Source organism: Anopheles merus, unplaced genomic scaffold, assembly GCF_017562075.2.
Source record: "Anopheles merus strain MAF unplaced genomic scaffold, AmerM5.1 LNR4000049, whole genome shotgun sequence".
In the NCBI taxonomy this organism is placed as follows: domain Eukaryota; kingdom Metazoa; phylum Arthropoda; class Insecta; order Diptera; family Culicidae; genus Anopheles; species Anopheles merus.
The window spans coordinates 74,242-91,864 of NW_024427629.1; the positions used below are offsets into that span (position 1 = coordinate 74,242).

General features: G+C 46.8%; 3 protein-coding genes across 6 annotated transcripts in view; 1 reads left to right on the plus strand and 2 right to left on the minus strand.

The window, feature by feature from the left end:
* Positions 1 to 9,943, minus strand: part of LOC121601267 (arrestin red cell) — a 67,777-nt gene extending 57,834 nt beyond the window's left edge. For 3 of the 4 annotated variants that reach the window (XM_041930085.1, XM_041930083.1, XM_041930086.1), the window contains exon 1: positions 9,403 to 9,943. The gene's annotated coding sequence lies outside the window, so the exon portion shown is untranslated. The remainder of the gene's footprint in view (positions 1 to 9,402) is intronic. The other variant, XM_041930084.1, reaches the window with a different exon arrangement.
* Positions 9,944 to 13,252: 3,309 nt separating this feature from the next.
* LOC121601265 (checkpoint protein HUS1-like) lies at positions 13,253 to 14,229 on the plus strand. Its single transcript, XM_041930079.1, is given in 2 exon segments — positions 13,253 to 13,980; positions 13,983 to 14,229. Coding segments are annotated over 2 exon segments (876 nt in total). The 5' UTR covers positions 13,253 to 13,310; the 3' UTR covers positions 14,189 to 14,229.
* On the minus strand, positions 14,227 to 15,410 carry LOC121601264 (GATA zinc finger domain-containing protein 1-like). Its single transcript, XM_041930078.1, has 2 exons — positions 15,333 to 15,410; positions 14,227 to 15,261 (listed from the first exon to the last, which is right to left on the minus strand). Exon 2 carries the CDS (start codon positions 15,225 to 15,227, stop codon positions 14,298 to 14,300), a length of 930 nt encoding a protein of 309 aa, XP_041786012.1. The 5' UTR covers positions 15,228 to 15,261; positions 15,333 to 15,410; the 3' UTR covers positions 14,227 to 14,297.
* Positions 15,411 to 17,623: the final 2,213 nt, after the last annotated feature.

Consider the following 17,623-nt stretch of genomic DNA (forward strand, 5'->3'; position numbering starts at 1 on the left):
GTCCAAACCGGGACGACCGAGAGCATTGCACGATTGGTGGTTCCGAAATGGTCAGCATTCAGCGAAATGATCCGATCCGGTAGAGGGAGGCCCAATTACCACCAGCAGAGCTTGGTGAGGAGTGTGGGTACGGTTTATACGGCTGGGCAGCTTGCCAGCGATGCACCTTTTTGCGTGTGTCAGCAGCAACACGTACGTACGTAACAGCGACCAGGCAACATCAGCCGGGCCGACACTAACTCTCCGGCTAGAATCATTCAGAATTAATCATCCGCAAAGGTGATGACGCTTTAGCCGTACGCGGCAGCAGCAGCGTACTCTGTTGTGTGTTGGTAAGTTTACGGAATGTATTTATTCAGGGTGTCAGAAGATGTTTCGAGGTGTCGATGTTTAGCAACTTCCATTTGGTAGGCAATTGTGCCCATTTTACAAAGGGTAATATGAAGAATAGAATTATCACGTTTTATTTGTGTTTTGCTTGGGAATTCCTGTCCATTGGTTTTCAATGAACTGAACGATACAGACAGTGCTCTTTCTGCTAAAGAAGAACAGAAACAAACTAGACTCTGTCCGAAAGGTGGTCTGTAATCTGTTCCTTGTCTCACAAAACGGCCAGAACAACGACCCATTTTTAACGTGGACTATTGTAGAGAAACTATTCTACAAATAATTTGTAATTATTACAATCAAGAACACATCTCGAGGGACCCCAAAAAAAGGAACTCAACCCCAGCTCACAAATACATTTGCTTCTCAATTCTTCTCTGGTTTAGAATTCCTCATACAACTTCTCGCTCGACACTTCAGTATAATAGCTTAGGGCCTTAGTTGTAATTCGAGTCTTATGTCTTGTACGATAGCAGATACACATCGCTGTTTCAAATGAGTTGAACTCAGAGAGTCAGATTGAATCATCAGAATCAAATACTAAAAGTAAATCAATAAAGCATTGAGTCTTCCTTACGATTCTTATTACTCTTACTCTATCTACTTCACTCAATGTACCCTGCACCTGACTATGCTCCAAAAAGTGAATCGATTCGAACCAGAAGTGGGATGATTCTCCTCCAGAAGTCAAACTCCTCCAATGCTATTGTGCTGTTGATCGTACTAAAAACAATCAAAATGTCAAAATTGTATGCCTCAGAATTTGATGATTTTACCAAGTTTGAAGTACATGAAGAGCGATCAATGATTCGCAAAAGAATAATACTTCACAAAGAATTCATTTAAGGCTACAAGTTAGTTAATATTTTTGCTAAATCAGAGGCTATAAAATGATATCATATTGCGAAAATATCCTAAATCTACAGTAATCAAAAGGGGCCTTCTCTCTGATTACTTACATGAACAAATATCCCATTTTAGGTCATCAAGATAAGTATTTAGACGAAGAAAACACAACTTCAAATACAATATTATGCAGTCGCAAAGAAAAATGATAAAACAGGTAACATCAAACGAATGTTTAATTGAAACACATACATATCCTAAATCAGACATAGTTGTGTTCTCATTTAATAAGGCTAGAGTTATGGTATCTAACTTATTCCATTTGATCCACATTTGATCGAACTCGCACCTTCGCATCAAAACACTTGTCTTCTTGTAAGCCAACTCTTTCCCGCACAAAACGGATCATTTACCCACAGTTGGTACGACCCAAATCACCACACCATCATCGGCAGCAGCAGCAGACAGAGCAGAGCGCACCACACCTTCCAGTGAGGACGACGCAGCATTCACGTCTGGAGCCGGCGGATGGATGGGTGTTTTAAAAATAAACACTTTCCCAACGGCCCTTGCACAAAGAACACCGTCTCCTTCGCACCTTGGCACCCGGCAGCACACAGCAGACCTCGGCCGAAACATCATTCGGTCGAAACCGATAGTGTCTACCCCGGATTGCTGCTAAATACCGGCGGCCCTACCACCACCACCACCACCAATCCAGCCAGGGACGGTCGTTTACAACAAATCGAAAGCGTGGTTGGTGTAATAATTTTACAAATAGAACAACAGCATCTCCACCACACCTCACTCATATCCCCCCCACATTCCCATCTTCTTTCTGCCAATCTGGGTGTGTTGGTGGACGCTTGGTGGATTGGATTGCGTCCAAGTTAGGGTGTGCTGCTGCTGCTTGGCTAAAACGGAAACATTGATTGCCTTGCAACAAATTGACCATCATTGCCAGTAGCAGCAGCAGCAGCAGCAGCAGCACTGCCAGTAGCAACCTCATCTCCGCTACCATCTCCCCCTGCCTCTAGGGGTGGGTGAATGGAGTGAAAAGCGTTTTGCTAATCCCCTCCCCACCCAATGCCACCCTTTAACCGGCCATTGGTCCGGACTCCCCTCCCGAACCACCCAACGGGAAACGGATTATTTATTTTATTTTCTCAACATTTTTGCCATTCGTTTCTCTTATTAAGTGCCACTGCAAACGAGTTGTTTTTTTTTTGTGAGTTAACAAAACTACACCAAATGCCAAATCATCGTCCAGAATCGGGTCAGGAGGTTCCGTGTTTTATCTTTTTTTTTTCGGCTAAGTTTGAAAGCTTCCGTTGATGAACAAAAGGGAAACCAAAAGCAAAAAATGGCTGCAGCATTTCTGGCAACGAGTATACCTTCTTCCCGCGCACCCGCTGGGAATTGTGGACCAGAGCAAATTCCAGCACTTCATGGGCTTCTCGCCGGAGCTCAGCCGAGAACCTGAGTGAGTACGTTATTCATCATTTGTTGCACATGCTCGTCGAATTTGCTCCACCTTACTAAGTAGTGGTGAGAGCTCGGAATCGAACCTACCCGAATCCGATTCCTTGTTCGGAATCGATTCCGGGGCCGATTCCGATTCCGGAGTCGATTCCGGAGTCGATTCCGGAGCCGATTCCGATTCCGGAGTCGATTCCGGAGTCGATTCCGGAGCCGATTCCGATGCTGGAATGGATTCCGATTCCGGAGTCGATTCCAGAGTCGATTCCGGAGCCGATTCCGGAGCCGATTCCGGAGCCGATTCCGGAGCCGATTCCGGAGCCAATTCCAGAGTTGGTTTCGGAGCCGATTCCGGAGTTGAATCCGGAGCCAAATCCGGAGCCGACACCGGAATCGGCTCCGGAATCAGAACTTGACTCCAGAAACGGAATGGTTTGAATTGAAATAAGAAGTGTGGGAAGCGAAATAAGTCCGCGAATCTCCATGTGAATAGATCATTTACAAGTAAATTTTGATGCTTTACCGCTATCAACACATAGCATCATTGGACCCAAACGCCTATTCCTATGAAGATGCCGAAATCGACTCCGTTTCGAAGCCAACTCTGATTTCGGAGTCAATTCCGATGTCGGAACCGATTCCTATTCCGGAGCTGATTCCGATTCCCAAGCCAATTCCGGAACTAATTCCGGAGCCGATTCCGGAACCAATTTCGGAGCCAATTCCGGAACCAATTTCCGGAGCCGATTGCGGAGTTGATTCCCGAGCCGATTCCGAAATTGGTTCCGAAATCGAATCCAGAAACTGATTCCGGACCAACTATCCAGAATCGATTCCAGAAAACTTCGGAGCTAGCTGGAATCGTTTCCGACGAAATCTTCATTTTTCCCCTCACTATTACTAAGCCGCCTCCGTGCTAACGACCATGCTCGACCCTTCATGTTAAGCCAGTTCAGAGAGTGTGTGTATTGGTGCAACATTGGCCAGGGATCATAAAAAAAGAACAACCCATTTAATGATGAAAATTAACTGCACAACAAACCCCCTCAAACGATTACTTCAAACGCGTGCGAGTGTGTGTTTTTGTGCCGATTTTCAAAGCTTTCGGTAATATATGCGCGCCCGGCAGTTGGCTACGCTTGCTGGAAAAGTCATCGTGTAATTAGTAACTTTATCCTTGCGTGAAATGGGAGGTGGCACCGGGGGGTTTTGCGCATAAACCACCACCGTCACCACCCAACACCCAGAAGGTTTTTGTGAATTTGAACGTAACACAATTTGTTTTGTTGCGATGCGGAATATTTGACAAAACGCTGCCAGTTGCTACCAGCATCTCTGCACCAGCCAAGGGAAAAGCAGGACCAGGAGGAATGTTCCGGGTGAGAGTTAATGATGGCAAAATACCGGGAAAAACGATGTCGCGGGAAAAACAAACCACGTACGGCGGTTGTTCCCGATGAAAAGGCTGTTTGTGCTTTGGATCCCCACCCACGAGGCACACGTTTCGCTTCATCATCTCCGCAGTAGATGATGCGCTTAAAAGCAGCACACAGCTAAAGCACGACCCGATCATTTTGTGCGGATTTAAAAAAAAAAGATCCATGGAAACTATCAAAAACCTGGCACAGAATGTTTAAATGATTGGTTAGATATCTCAAAGGGGAGGAGAGGGGGGAGAAGGTACAGTGAGTGGTAAACGATCAATTCGACTGTTTCAATTCGTTGAATAATGGGACCGAACGAAGTATTTAGATTTAATTAATACTTCACCCGTGGTAATGAGCCGTTTGTAGTGGTTTCTGCCGAAAAGCTGCTAATTTAAATCCCAAAACGTAACAGAGCGTGTGTGTGAGAGAGAACAAGCGGAAGAGAGAGACAGGTCCTCTTGACAATGGAGGAAAGTGTCTAAAATTTCAATGATTATTCAAGAAAGATATTTAGATTAAATTATTTCGAGGAAATGATTTATTTTCCTCTATTTACGGTAACTGAAAATAGGATAACAATATTTAGCGAGAGGTCTTCACAATCACTAGACGTTAAAGATTCAAGGTAGCTCTGCAAACTCCCCATGTCCTATGCCTTGTTTTGTGTTGTGTTCGTTCGCCTATTTAAATAATACATCTACATTAGTGATGGAAAAATGAAGTTTTTGTCGGATTCGATTCCGAGCAGCTCTGCAGTTGTCTGGAATCGTCCGGAATATCAGTTTCCGGAATCGATTCCCGAATCGGAATCGTCTCCGGAATTGTTTCCGGAATCGGCTCCAGAATTATTTCCGGAACCGGCTCAGGAATCGGTTCCGGAATCGACTTCGGAATCGTAATCGGTTCCGGAATCGACTACAGAATCGTAATCGGTTCCGGAATCGGCTCTCCAATCGGGATTGGCTCCTAAATTAGAATCGACTATCAAACGGAGTCAATTTCGGCATTGCCATAAACATAGGCGTTTGGGTCCAATCATACTACGTATTGATAACCGCAAAACATCAAAATTTACTTGTAAAAGATCCATTTTCATTGAGATTCCCGGACTGATTTCGCTTCTAAAACTTATTTTTTCAATTCAAGAACTAATTCACATTCTGAAAATAATTCTAATTATGGAGTCAATTATGATTCAATTGACTGGAAATTTGCAATTCCCAGGTCAATTCCCATTCCGGAGCCGATTCTGATCGCGGAATCGATTCCGGAGCCGACTCGGGAATCGGCTCCGCAGTCAACTTCGGAATCGGTTCCGGAGTCAACTCTGGAATCGGTTCCAGAATCAGCTCCGGAATCGACTCTAGAATCGGAATCGACTCTAGAATCGGAATCGATTCCAGTATCGGAATCGGCTCCGGAATTGATTCCAAACGTGGAATCGGGTAGGTCCGATTCCGAGCTCCCACCACTAATCTACATCCAATCTACACCTTCAGATCCAATAAATTCTTCTTTACAAGACATTTCTTCCTTGCAGTTGGTGATAGAAGGTCACTTCAGGAATGAGTACCTTAAATCAAACAAAGATCTTGATACTGGCACACGTCACATAGCGAAAAACTTGTTTTATACGAAGATTTTTACGATACTAGAAGCTTTTAGCAGACGACCCGTTTAGTTGTTGAACGAGAAGTAGTTAGTTATTCAATGCGAAGTAGAAAACCATCTAGCTTTGCGAGAGATGGTCAAATTTTTAAATGCATTAGAAAGTTGGTGAAACCGTTACAGAGCTTGCGATAAAAAAAACCATGGCCACTAAACAAAAGTTTCATGTAGTAAGGCGATGGAAATTGATTAAAGATTCCAAAAGATCGAGATCCAGTATAGACGCCACACACTTAGCCGACCGCACGAATGGACGCGGGTAGAATGCAAACAGTACTCGCGTAACGAGCGATTTCGTTGAAAAAAAAACACATTACAACATAAAGTGCTGGAAACTTCTTGGAATAGATAATAGTATTTGCTGTTAAATCTATCATTTGCACGCAACGGCGCACAGTGGTGACGACAGCTTTTTAAAGCGATGTTCTGCTATCGACGTCAGTGGTGTCGCCGGACGTCAAAGCATAGCCAACTGGGATGACATTTCCGGTAGTTCCATTCTCAAGAATAAGATTTTGAAGAAGGCAGTCAGACATTTCACAGATAGCTAACGGTCTAGTTCAGCGGGCGGGTAAACTTTGAGGCCCAAAGAGCCAAATTCTAAATGCCCGTAGACCATACTTTGCCCGATCTCACTGGTCTAGCCAGTCTGGCATAGATTTGTCACGTCATTAGGATAGCGCCAGGCCGGACAGCCTTTTGGTCCATAAAAATGACGTAAATGCTTAATAGCTCCCGGAGGGATTGGAAAAGACAACGCAACATATCTCATATTCCAACAACCGTTTGACGGAACTCAGTGCGATCGTGTTTTACCTTAAAGATCATCCGATTTATTGTGCAATCATTAGGATGATTATGGATATTGGATATTAGGGATCGAAACAGATTGTCCACGAGATCCACCGAGAAGAAACCGGATATCTCAATTTCCGAGTAAGTCGAATTTTACGGTTTCCAGCCAAATTGGAAGGTTTTACCCACTGAATCAATTACTTGAAATGATTACGACTAGTGATGTGCTATCTGGAGCGTACCCACAACTTCGATCGGAATCCGACTATTGTTAGTCCGCTTCCGACTGTGGGAACCACCAGTTCCGCCCGGAGTCGGAGTCGTCCAGAGTCGTAGTCGTCTGGGTCGGAGTAGTCCAGAGTCGTAGTCGTCTGGGTCGGAGTCGTCCGGAGACGCCCGAAGTCATACGGAGTTGTCTGGAGTCGCTCGACGTCAGAGTAGTTCGGAGTCGTCCGGAGTCGTTCGGAGTCGTCCGTAGCCGGAGTCGTCATGAGCCGGAGTCATTCGGGCTCGTCCAGCATCGATGAGAGTCGAACCGGAATCGTAGTCGTCCGATATCGTCTGGAGTCGTCCGGTGCGCGTGCTCTTAGTATACAAGGCTTTTTTTGGAAGTCCGACTGCGGACGACTCCAGACTCTATTTTGCATCAGTCATAGGTTGAGCCAAATCAGATACCTCATATAAGAGGTATTCGCGTATCAAGGGGACATACCATACATTTAAGACATCCATTAACATCTATCAAGTCTTTTAAAGCAGTTGAAAGAATCAAATAGAGCTCCCGCACAGTTAAATATTAATTTTACTCACCTTTATTTCAAAACAGCATCAGTAGCAGAGCCAACGAGAATGGCAGCAGCACGACATGGCGTCAGTGGAACAGTTTCGCCTTCGGTGTCCAACACTTCTCGCACTGATTTAGATGTGTTTCCTCCGAAAAAAACCCCCCCGGTCACATATTTTCGCACACTTGAATACTTTTCTAAGACCGTATCACTCCAGGCCCACCTCTTCCCCCTCTATCTCACACACACACACACACACACACACACACACATTAAACTTGAAAACGAATGATACACTAGAATCGTCAAGTCCTCTCGCCCCTCACGCTCGCTCGCCAGCCACATTCCAAAACCCCGTAACCGGAACCGGATAGAAATGTCGCTCCGCACAAAACCCCGGAGCCAACCGGAGGGACACTCGGCTGCGTGTTCCTTTTGCGCTACCGCTCTGCGTACAAGGGCGATTCTGCGTACACGTGTGCGGTAAACAACGGAGCCTGTGCGAAGCCACGGATAACACCGTAGCAGCAGCAGCAGCAGTGGAAGCAGTGCAAGCAGATAACAACAAATGTGTTGGAGAAATATTAAACAAACCACCCTAGCTGCTTCCCCGTTGCCTTCTCCTCCTCCTCCTTCCCTCCGAAGCTTGTTGTCGCAGTAACGGGAGTAGAAAAATTCAAATCAGTTGCGCCACTTCTACCGGATACCTTCTTCGCCACTCCTCCCGCTGGGGGGGCAGGTCTGTCTATCCGAGCACACCCGTCGTCTGTCTCGAGATAACGACCGGGGGAAGGGGAAGAATACGCACACAGCAGCGGTGTTGCATGGGCCTACTACGACGCTGCCCGTCGCCTTGACAGTGAGGCAGCAGCGAAGGCATTAGGAGGCGTGCACACGCCTGCTGCAAAACGATCGAACGTTCATCAATTGATTTCGCGAGGCTCAACCCCCCGCCATGCAGGGTGAGCAAGGCCACTGTACGGCGTGTGGGATAATTGTGTTAATGTTATTATTTTCGTTTGTCCCGTCACTCCCGACAGTAAAAGGAGCGTGAGATTTGCCCCGGCTCTGTCCCGAAGAGTGGCGCGCGATGGGACGAGATTTGCCAAAATAAGAGGACGAGGGGAAAGAAGGAGAAAAAGTCCCCCTCCCCGTCTCACACAATCGATCAATCACAGGCGCAATTTGACGAGCGCGGAACAATCACGATCCGGTCGCGTTCGTGTGGGTCCGAAGAAATCCGTGGGTCACGTTGTCGGTCTGGAAGCGCCTGAACGACTACCCCCCCCCCCCACACCACCCAACACGCTATGATACTAATTTGCCTCCTTCCCCTTATCTTGTCCTGCGACCTGTGATTGTGTGTGTGTCCCACTGCGGTTCGCTAGCGGTTCGGGAGGTTGGAAGAGGGTCAGAGAGCAAAGAATTCTGTGGTTCCAGTGGGCGAGTCTGGGGGGGGGGAGGAAGGTTGATGATGGCTTCCCGAATACGCATTTGTCAGCGCCAGCGCTATACGCCGTAGATATATGCGAGAGCGTACTGCATGTGTATGGGTGGATGTGTGTGTGTGTGTACGTGTGGAGGGCCCAACACACTGTCACAGGGCGTACTAATAACAATGAATGTTCGTCTTCTGCATGGCTCACGGGATTCGCGTTTTTGTTCCAGCACACCACATTCACACAGGCACGCACGCACAGGCAGCACACATACATACACACACGCGTCTTGTGTTTTGAAGCCAGTTGATGATTCACTTTAGATTTTCGTGCATTTTTGTCCAAGTCTACCACCCATACAGCACTACTGCACAGCGACCCATGGAAGGGAGAAGTGTGTGTGTGTGTGTGTGTGTGTGTTGAAGGACGGAGGGGTGGGGGAGCTATCTATCTTTTCCGGTGTCCGTTTTTCTTCTTCCTCTCGCTTTTTTTCACAAACACACAAACACACGGCAACACACTCCGGGAAGCAATTACGCTACCGCTGGCCACAAAAGGCGAACGCTCCACCTTTACCTCTCCGTGTTCTTAGCGATGCTTCCTGTTTCGACGGTGCCAAGCGATTTTCCGATTGAGTTAGCCGCGACACAGCATAGCCCTCGGGGCAGCCAAAAAGCAGGGAAGGCAAAAGTCTCTAGCCCAAAAGGCAGGTCGATTTTTGCTCCCCACCCGACGACGTTGAAGCAGCGCGGAGGTGGAGAAGGAGGCGTGATTGTGCGGCGGTCACTTTGCTTCGTCTGCAAACCAGCAGACCAGCGAGAGAGCGACCAGACCACCAGGATGAGAAACGGGTAACGGGGGAGGTTTGCAGCAGCACTCCGACCAGAACTGACTGAAACGCACCACGACGACTGGGCTTGAAGCTGGGCTGGTGCCGTTTGGTCCGAAACAAACGCTGCTGACTCAGCACACACACACGCACACACGTACGCACACGACCGTGATTGATCACTTCCGATGCAGGAAAACGAAATAAATTCCGGAATTATTGTTCCTCCAATTCCAGCAGCGCGAGAGAGCCGTAAAGAATGAAGGGTTTTTGATGGGTTCGGCTTGACAGTTCCTGCCCGTACAACATGGCGAGGGGTTTTTGACGTTTCGACGTATCGCTGCAGCTCGCTCATTTTCGCTCTCCCTTTTCCTTCACTTGCCTACGGTGCTCGTTTCAAAGTGACCGTTCAAATAGGCATACAGCGACAACGTCTCGCCCGACAAAATGTAGCTCAATATTTCATTCTGCGAAGATCAAAGTAGCTCATTTGAGCCAGTCAACCTACATGTTCTTTTTGTATAAAAAAACATAAAATTTAAGTTAAAATGTGTTCAAATTTAAATTTTTGAGATTTTGATTAGTCTGGCTCGTAAACAAACTGGATAATTCGATTGTTTTGGATAAAGCAGAAATGTTACGCGAAACTAGTGCCTCTGTTTGCAAAATTTAGACACTTTTTTATGTCATCGTGCGCGACGTTGTTGCTCTATGTCTATTTGAGCGGTGTCTATTATAGCTGATTTAGGGCTGTTTAGCAAAAATCGTTCCGATGTCGTACTTTGTGGGTGGTTAAGAGATAGATGGTACTTTGCTAAACTATGGAGCTTTTTAACAAGCACATGGTACTCTCAGCCCAAGTGCCACAAATCCACTAAACGACCACTAAACGGCTTCTAAACGACTCAAGTTCTCTACCTAAACGGAATATAGAAAGACTTCGTTTAGCAGACGCCAAACGACTCATGCATTCTAAAAATAGCAAAAAAGCTGGTGCGCTATCTGTTGGTGGGATACCTCAACCAGTTGAGCTTCATCGCTTGGAGGAGAGCTTTCTCATTTCCTCTGTACTGTTGTATGGTTTCGCATTGAAGTTATGCATCGCTAGAACTAGAACAGCGATCTTCTTCTTCTTGTTTGGCTCAACAACCGATGTCGGTCAAGGCCTGCCAACCCACTTGTGGGGTTGGCTTTCAGTGACTTATTGATTCCCCCCCCCCCCCATAGCAGGATAGTCAGTCCTACGTATGGCGGCACGGTCTATTTGGGGCTTGAACCCATGACGGGCATGTTGTTAAGTCGTACGAGTTGACGACTGTACCATGAGACCGGCTAGAACAGCGATACGATTGTTTAAATACTAAACTCCAACGGAAACCACCAGCACTGAAGTAAGTGAGATTTGAGTAATGGTCGTTGGTGTTGATACCCACGTATCTGACCACACGACCATTCATATAGATTTTTGCTCAGAAAGTTAGAAGGCTATATAATAGGTATTATAGCGAAACACATTGCAAGAAAAGGATAGCAATATAATGATGAGTTGTAATACGCCATCTATTGATCAAACCAATGAAGCTGTAGAGCTTTCATTTTTTTTCTATGGATATTCAATTTTCCAGTCGTTTAAGCTTAATCTGTGGCGCTTGGGAGGAACCTTGTGGCTAAATGTGTATGGTTCACGATGGAACTTGAAGGCTTGTTAAGAAAGCGTACCGAACTTGGTGGAACTTTATAGCTTTTTAATGCATGACATCGGTACAAGGTGGCTCTTGTCAAAGTGTCAAAGACTGACGTCGTCAATCATTTCATTACTGCTGCACAAGTTAGATTAGTTCTTTGAAGAAGGGATTTTGAGGGAAGTGATTGTGATTGTACAGTAAATTGTGATACATTTCGTGTAATATATGAATAGTTAGGGTTTAAAAATTCACACATGTACACAAACAAACAAATCTTTTTGTTTATTTCATCGATGACACTTGCTTCAAAATAAAACACAAAGAAAAATAATCCCTGGCACCGTAGCATAGGGAAGCTGCTTAGGCGCTATTTAGAAGGACCACCTGGAACTTTGATGCTGTTTAATAACTGCAAAAGGCGAATTAGAGCAGTGATCTTTAGCGTGCCAAAATGAGCTGATTAAGCAATTCTGGCTATTTAGGATTGAATGATACGCCACCTATTGAGTAAATCAATGAAGCTATGGAGCTTCATTTATTTTCTATGGATATTTGATTTTTCAGGCGTATAAGCTTAATTTGTGGCGCTTCGGAAGGGAAAACATTGCGGAACCTTGGTACGGAAAGTAATCGTATATTACCTACTAAATAGTACATATTAATATACCCAAGTGCCACAAATCCACTAAACGACCACTAAACGGCTTCTAAACGACTCAAGTTCTCTACCTAAACGGAATATAGAAAGACTTCGTTTAGCAGACGCCAAACGACTCATGCATTCTAAAAATAGCAAAAAAGCTGGTGGCGCTATCTGTTGGTGGGATACCCCAACCAGTTGAGCTTCATCGCTTGGAGGAGAGCTTTCTCATTTCCTCTGTACTGTTGTATGGTTTCGCATTGAAGTTATGCATCACTAGAACTAGAACGGCGATACGATTGTTTAAATACTAAACTCCAACGGAAACCACCAGCACTGAAGCAAGTGAGATTTGAGCAATGGTCATTGGTGTTGATACCCACGTATCTAACCACACGACCATTTATATAGATTTTTGCTCAGAAAGTTAGAAGGCTATATAGGTCATAATAAAAGGCAACTTGTCGAAACACATTGCAAGAAAAGGATAGCAATATAATGATGAGTTGTAATACGCCATCTATTGATCAAACCAATGAAGCTGTGGAGCTTTCATTTTTTTTCTGGATATTCAATTTTCCAGTCGTTTAAGCTTAATCTGTGGCGCTTGGGTAATTAAATAAATGGAGTTGTAGATGTTGATCATGCATGAAACGTGGTTTATTTTTTAACCTATTTGAGTTAAATTTAAATTTAAATTTAAATTTTAAAAATAAATTGAATAAGACGCACATGCACATGAAATACAGAAGCCCTTGGGGGAGTAATTGGTGTGTTTTAATTTTTTGGGGCTTTTGAATTTTGGTCACTAACACAATCACACACTAGCGCGAGCTTTTTTGTGGCCATCTTGAACCCTCAAAAAACTCCTCGCAAAGACTTTTAAAAACGCTCGCTTGCAAAGGGAAAATGGCACTGATTTGAAGCGTTGGCGGGCTCGTGCAAAACGGTTTTTGGCCTGCGAGCGGTGCGTTTATGGCGGGTAAGTTGAACGCTTGGCGCAAGCGGGACGGTGTGCCATCGCACTGTCTAGTTGGCAAATAACATTCTTTTTGCATTCTTTTCGAGGTTTTTACGCAGCAAAGTCAACAAAAGTATATTTTTCGTTAATAATATTCCATAATTTCTGTAAATAAGTTTTTAAAAAAAACATTTCCGATTTGTCAGCATTTCCAGCTGTCATGTTATTCGCTGACAAACCAACCTGGCGATTTCCATCCCTCTCTACCGGCGCCAGAATAACCGTTGTTTACAAAAACACAACAACCGTTCCGTTGCCTTCCCGTAGAATGAAGTGCACATCCTCCTTCCGGCTTTACTTCCCACCGCAATGAAGTTCCGTGCCGTCATGAACGATGGCATCAACATCAAGGAGTTCCTCAACGTCATCAGCACCTTCTCGCGGATGCAGAAAAATCTCATCATCAACGTGCAGCCGGGCAAGCTGCTCCTGCAGATCGAATCCGAAGCGTACGATGGCCAGTACCTGTGGTGCGAGATCGACGCGACGCTGCGGGACGGGTTCTTCTCCGAGTACCTGATGGACGGCATCGACACCGAGCACAACCAAATCTACATGACCTGCCTGGCGGCGAGCTTCCTGCGCGCCCTCTCCTACGTGCGCAACAACGCAGTGGAGTACATCAAGCTGAAGCTGATCAAAACGCACATGCCCTGCCTGGCGGTGGAAATGTCGACCACCATCACCAACGAACAGGACGTGCTGACGCCAAAGATACAGCACGCCATACCGGTTACGGTGGTGCCGCGCAGCGAATGGAACCAGTACGACATACCGCTCGAGGTTGAGTACGACCTGTCGATCGCGATGCCAACGGGCAAATCGTTGCGCGGGCTGCTGGACAAGAAGAAAAACCTCGCGCCAACGGTGACGCTGTACGCCACGCTGAACGATGAGCTGTCGCTGGTGGTCGAAACGGAGGTGGTAACGGTGGCCAGCCACTACCGCAATCTCAAGTGTGTGCCGGCGCACAAGCCGGACCGGACGCGGACGCGAATCCAACGAACCTGTCCGAAGCGTGCTGCCGGGTGGATACGAAGAAGCTGGCAGCCCTGTTCGAGACGATCAACTTTTACGACGTCATCATGACGGCGAACATACGGCACGAGCAGGCCCTGAACATACGGTTCGATATGCGCCAGCACGCGTTCGTGAACTACATTCTGCCGGCGACCAATTTCGAATGATTTCATCGCACTGTTGGGCATTAAATACGCACTTTTACTTACTTCAACTGTATTCTTCCTAACTAAAGTAGATTAGCTTAGCACGCTAGCTTAACTCGAAACCAGTCCCCTAACGCCCCATGGTGGCCCACACGTAGTTCCGATTGTCGCACTGCGTGGTGTTGCTCGGTCCGTAGCATTCCGGGCGCGGGTACGGCTCGTTCCGGTCGAGAAAGTAATTAACCGGCGCGTTCATCACAAAATGCATGTACGTAAGCCGCCTCGGTGCTTCCTCGTCCGGCCCGGCCATATACGTGGCCGGATCGAACCCTTCGTTCGGCGGCGGACTGACGGTCGAGGGAAGCAGCCACGTCAGCACCGCACTCTTCTCATTGTACGGGTCCACAATCAGACCCCGGATCTGGGCGTAGTACGTATTATCCTTCGTATCGAGCATCGACACAATGTCCCCCACCTGGTACCACACGTTGTCCTGCAGCACTTTCGTAACGGTCCTGGTCGAGGCCGTTTCGCGCGGCGCTTTCGTGGGTTGCTTTTTCGTCAGCGCTCGGCGCGATTTAGTCGTGCGGCCGTTTTTCTTCGTTCCGCGCCGTGCCGGCACCCGCGTGACGGGACAGACGCGACGGCGCAAGCGGCGCGGCGAAAACATTCCCACCGGTGTGACGCTATCGTGCAGCTCTTCCTGCTCGTCCATGCCAACGAAGCCGTCGGCGCCTGATTCGAGATCTACCTGTCCTTCTGCGCTGGGCTGTGGAACGTCCACTTTCTTCGGTGTTACCGGACATTCCAGCAAGGCGCGTTCGGGCGAGTGCTGCACAGCAGAAGCGTCCATTCGTGCGGGTGGGGCATCCTCTTCGATGAGATCTTCGTACTGTTGGTGTCGGTTTTCCGGCTCGGGGGATCTTTCTTCCCGTGGATCTAGTGGGGGATTGAGCTGAACGTCGTGACAGTCGGAACAGATGGATCGTCGGTCCAGCAGGTACCATCTCGCCGTCTCGAGCGTCCCACATATCGAGCATCGCTGCACTTTCGGTGACATTGCCGAGGAAGCGTTTCGAGCGTTTGACTTAGCCCTTAAATAAATAAAGGAGTTATGTAAAACACTTACAAATAGGAAGAGCAACGAACACATGTAACAACTTACTAAAATTTAACCAAGAAAATCACAGTTTAGCAGTGTATTTCTCTCAATGGATTGTTTTGTTTACATTCTTGCTCAGCAGCTTCTAAACAAAACAAAAATCCTGAAGAACCAGTTTGACAGCTGAGCTGCTCGAACGAACTTTCCACGAAACGCAATTCGAGTAGTTTGAAAAAGGGATGTAAGTCCGTTAAGTTCACTTCTGAGAAAGTCATAATAATTTTATTACGTTCGGCTTCGGGGAGGATGTTTTGTGGATTTAAGCAATATTCTGGCAAAAAGAGAGGACTTCATGAGTCTAGTTGATACTGTTTGATACATTTCGATACTTCCAATCGATGCATACAAAGAAAGTGTTGTTGGCTTAAGACAACGCCTATCCATAGATTCATTTTAGAGAGAATTGCGGGAAAAGGACTTACATGGGCTGGTTACTGATCTCGTGTAAAGTTAAAAAAAAAACATCGTATACTTTCTCTCTCTCTCTCTCACACTCACTCTCTCAATTCTCCAGGATACTCGGTCCCAGGCTGCAGGAGTATTCTCTGATGGGTCTCGCTTCACCTGATCGAGCCTTCGAGTTCGCTGAGCTCCCCTGCGCCTTATGCGGGTCTGGAAATCACTGTCGAACACATTCTTGGTGGGGCATGAGTCTGACATCCTCATAGCCTGCTCCAGCGATCGTATCCTGTCAGCCTTCGCCTCGGTTCGCCGTACAGCTCAGCAAGCTCGTGGATCATCCTTTTCCTCCACGCTCCATGTTTGAACACACCGCCAAAGATAGCCCGGAGAATGCGTCGCTCAAACACGCCCAGAGCGTTTGGGTCCTCCGCTCGGATGGTCCAGGACTCGTGTCCGAAGAGGACCACCGGGCAAATAAATGTGCGATATATCTCACATTTCGTTCGGGCTCGAAGTTCTGCATCTCAGCAGTCGGTGAAGCCCATAGTATGCACGATTCCTCTGGACAATGCGTATCCAGATTTCGCTGCTGATGTCGTTGTCCGAAGTAACGACCGTCCCAAGATATCAGAACTCCTTTACTACCTCGAGGTTGTCTCCGTCAACTAATACACTGCTTCCCAGATGGTCTGAGTCTCCGACAAGCAGGTACTTCGTATTCATTAATCAATGCAATGAATCAATCCAATTCTTGCCACTTCGCGTTTGAGTCGGGTGTACGCCTCACACACCTTCGCTGTTGTCCTGCCGATGATGTCGATGTCATCCGCGAAGCCAAGAAATTAGAGAGATCGGTAGAGGATCGTGCCACGGATGGCATTCTCTAGCCCCGCGCCTCGAATGACACCTTCCAGGGCGATGTTGGAGAGCAGACAAATGAGTTCGTCACCTTGCCTCAGACCCCTGTTTGATTCGAACGATTCCGACGTCAAGTTCGATACTCGCACCTTGCACTGCACCCCGTTCATGGTGGCCTCTAACAGCCGGATCAACTTGCCTGTTGGTGTTGGTTATGCCTCCAACAACCCCAGTTTGGTGAACGCGGCCGACAAAACCTGTAGCAAGGAGCGCAAGTCTGTAGAACAGGATCTGGGACAGGATCTTGTGGGCGGCATTAAAGACTGTGATGGCTCTAAAGTTCGAGAAATCCAGCCAGCCGCCCTTTTTGTAGACTGGGTGAATAACACCCAGCTCCCACTCTTCCGGTAGTTCCTGCTGCTCTCAGACTTTCACGATCAGCTGATGCATTTCGAAGGTAAGCCTCTCCAGCCCCATCTTGAAGAGCACGGCCACCAGTTAGGACTTACCAGACTTATTGCTCTTAAGCTGCTTGATGGCGCTGGTAATCTCATCCACAGATGGTGGGGGCACATCGTCGTCTGCATCATTGCTGTTGCTGGTGTTACTGCTCTGGTGGTTGGTTTGTTCTACCTCTGCTCCATTCAGATGTCCTTCGTAGTAGCACTTCCACCTTTCGATCACCTCCCGCTCGTCTGTCAGGAGATTTCCAAGAGAAAGGTTGTTAAGGCTAAAACATGCATGAAAGAATGCATGTTAAATATGATGCGAACCGAGCTGCTTCAGGATCTAACCGATTACTGAAATGTTCCACCTATTCAAGGGTTGATAAGTATCACCAGTTTACGACGACTGGAGTATGTACAGGTGTCCCCCGAGATACGACTGTATTTGGGACCGAAAAAATGTCCCAAAGCAAGGCGTAAGTCGAAAAAGTCGTATGTCGAATATCTATGAATACTAAGTTTATAACCGAATTTGAAGAGTTGGAATTTATGATATCGTGCATTTTATTTGAAATAATGTTCGATAAT

Excerpts from the sequence above, each read along its gene's own strand:
- LOC121601264 (XM_041930078.1), bottom strand. The coding sequence starts at position 15,227 with ATGTCACCGAAAGTGCAGCGATGCTCGATATGTGGGACGCTCGAGACG.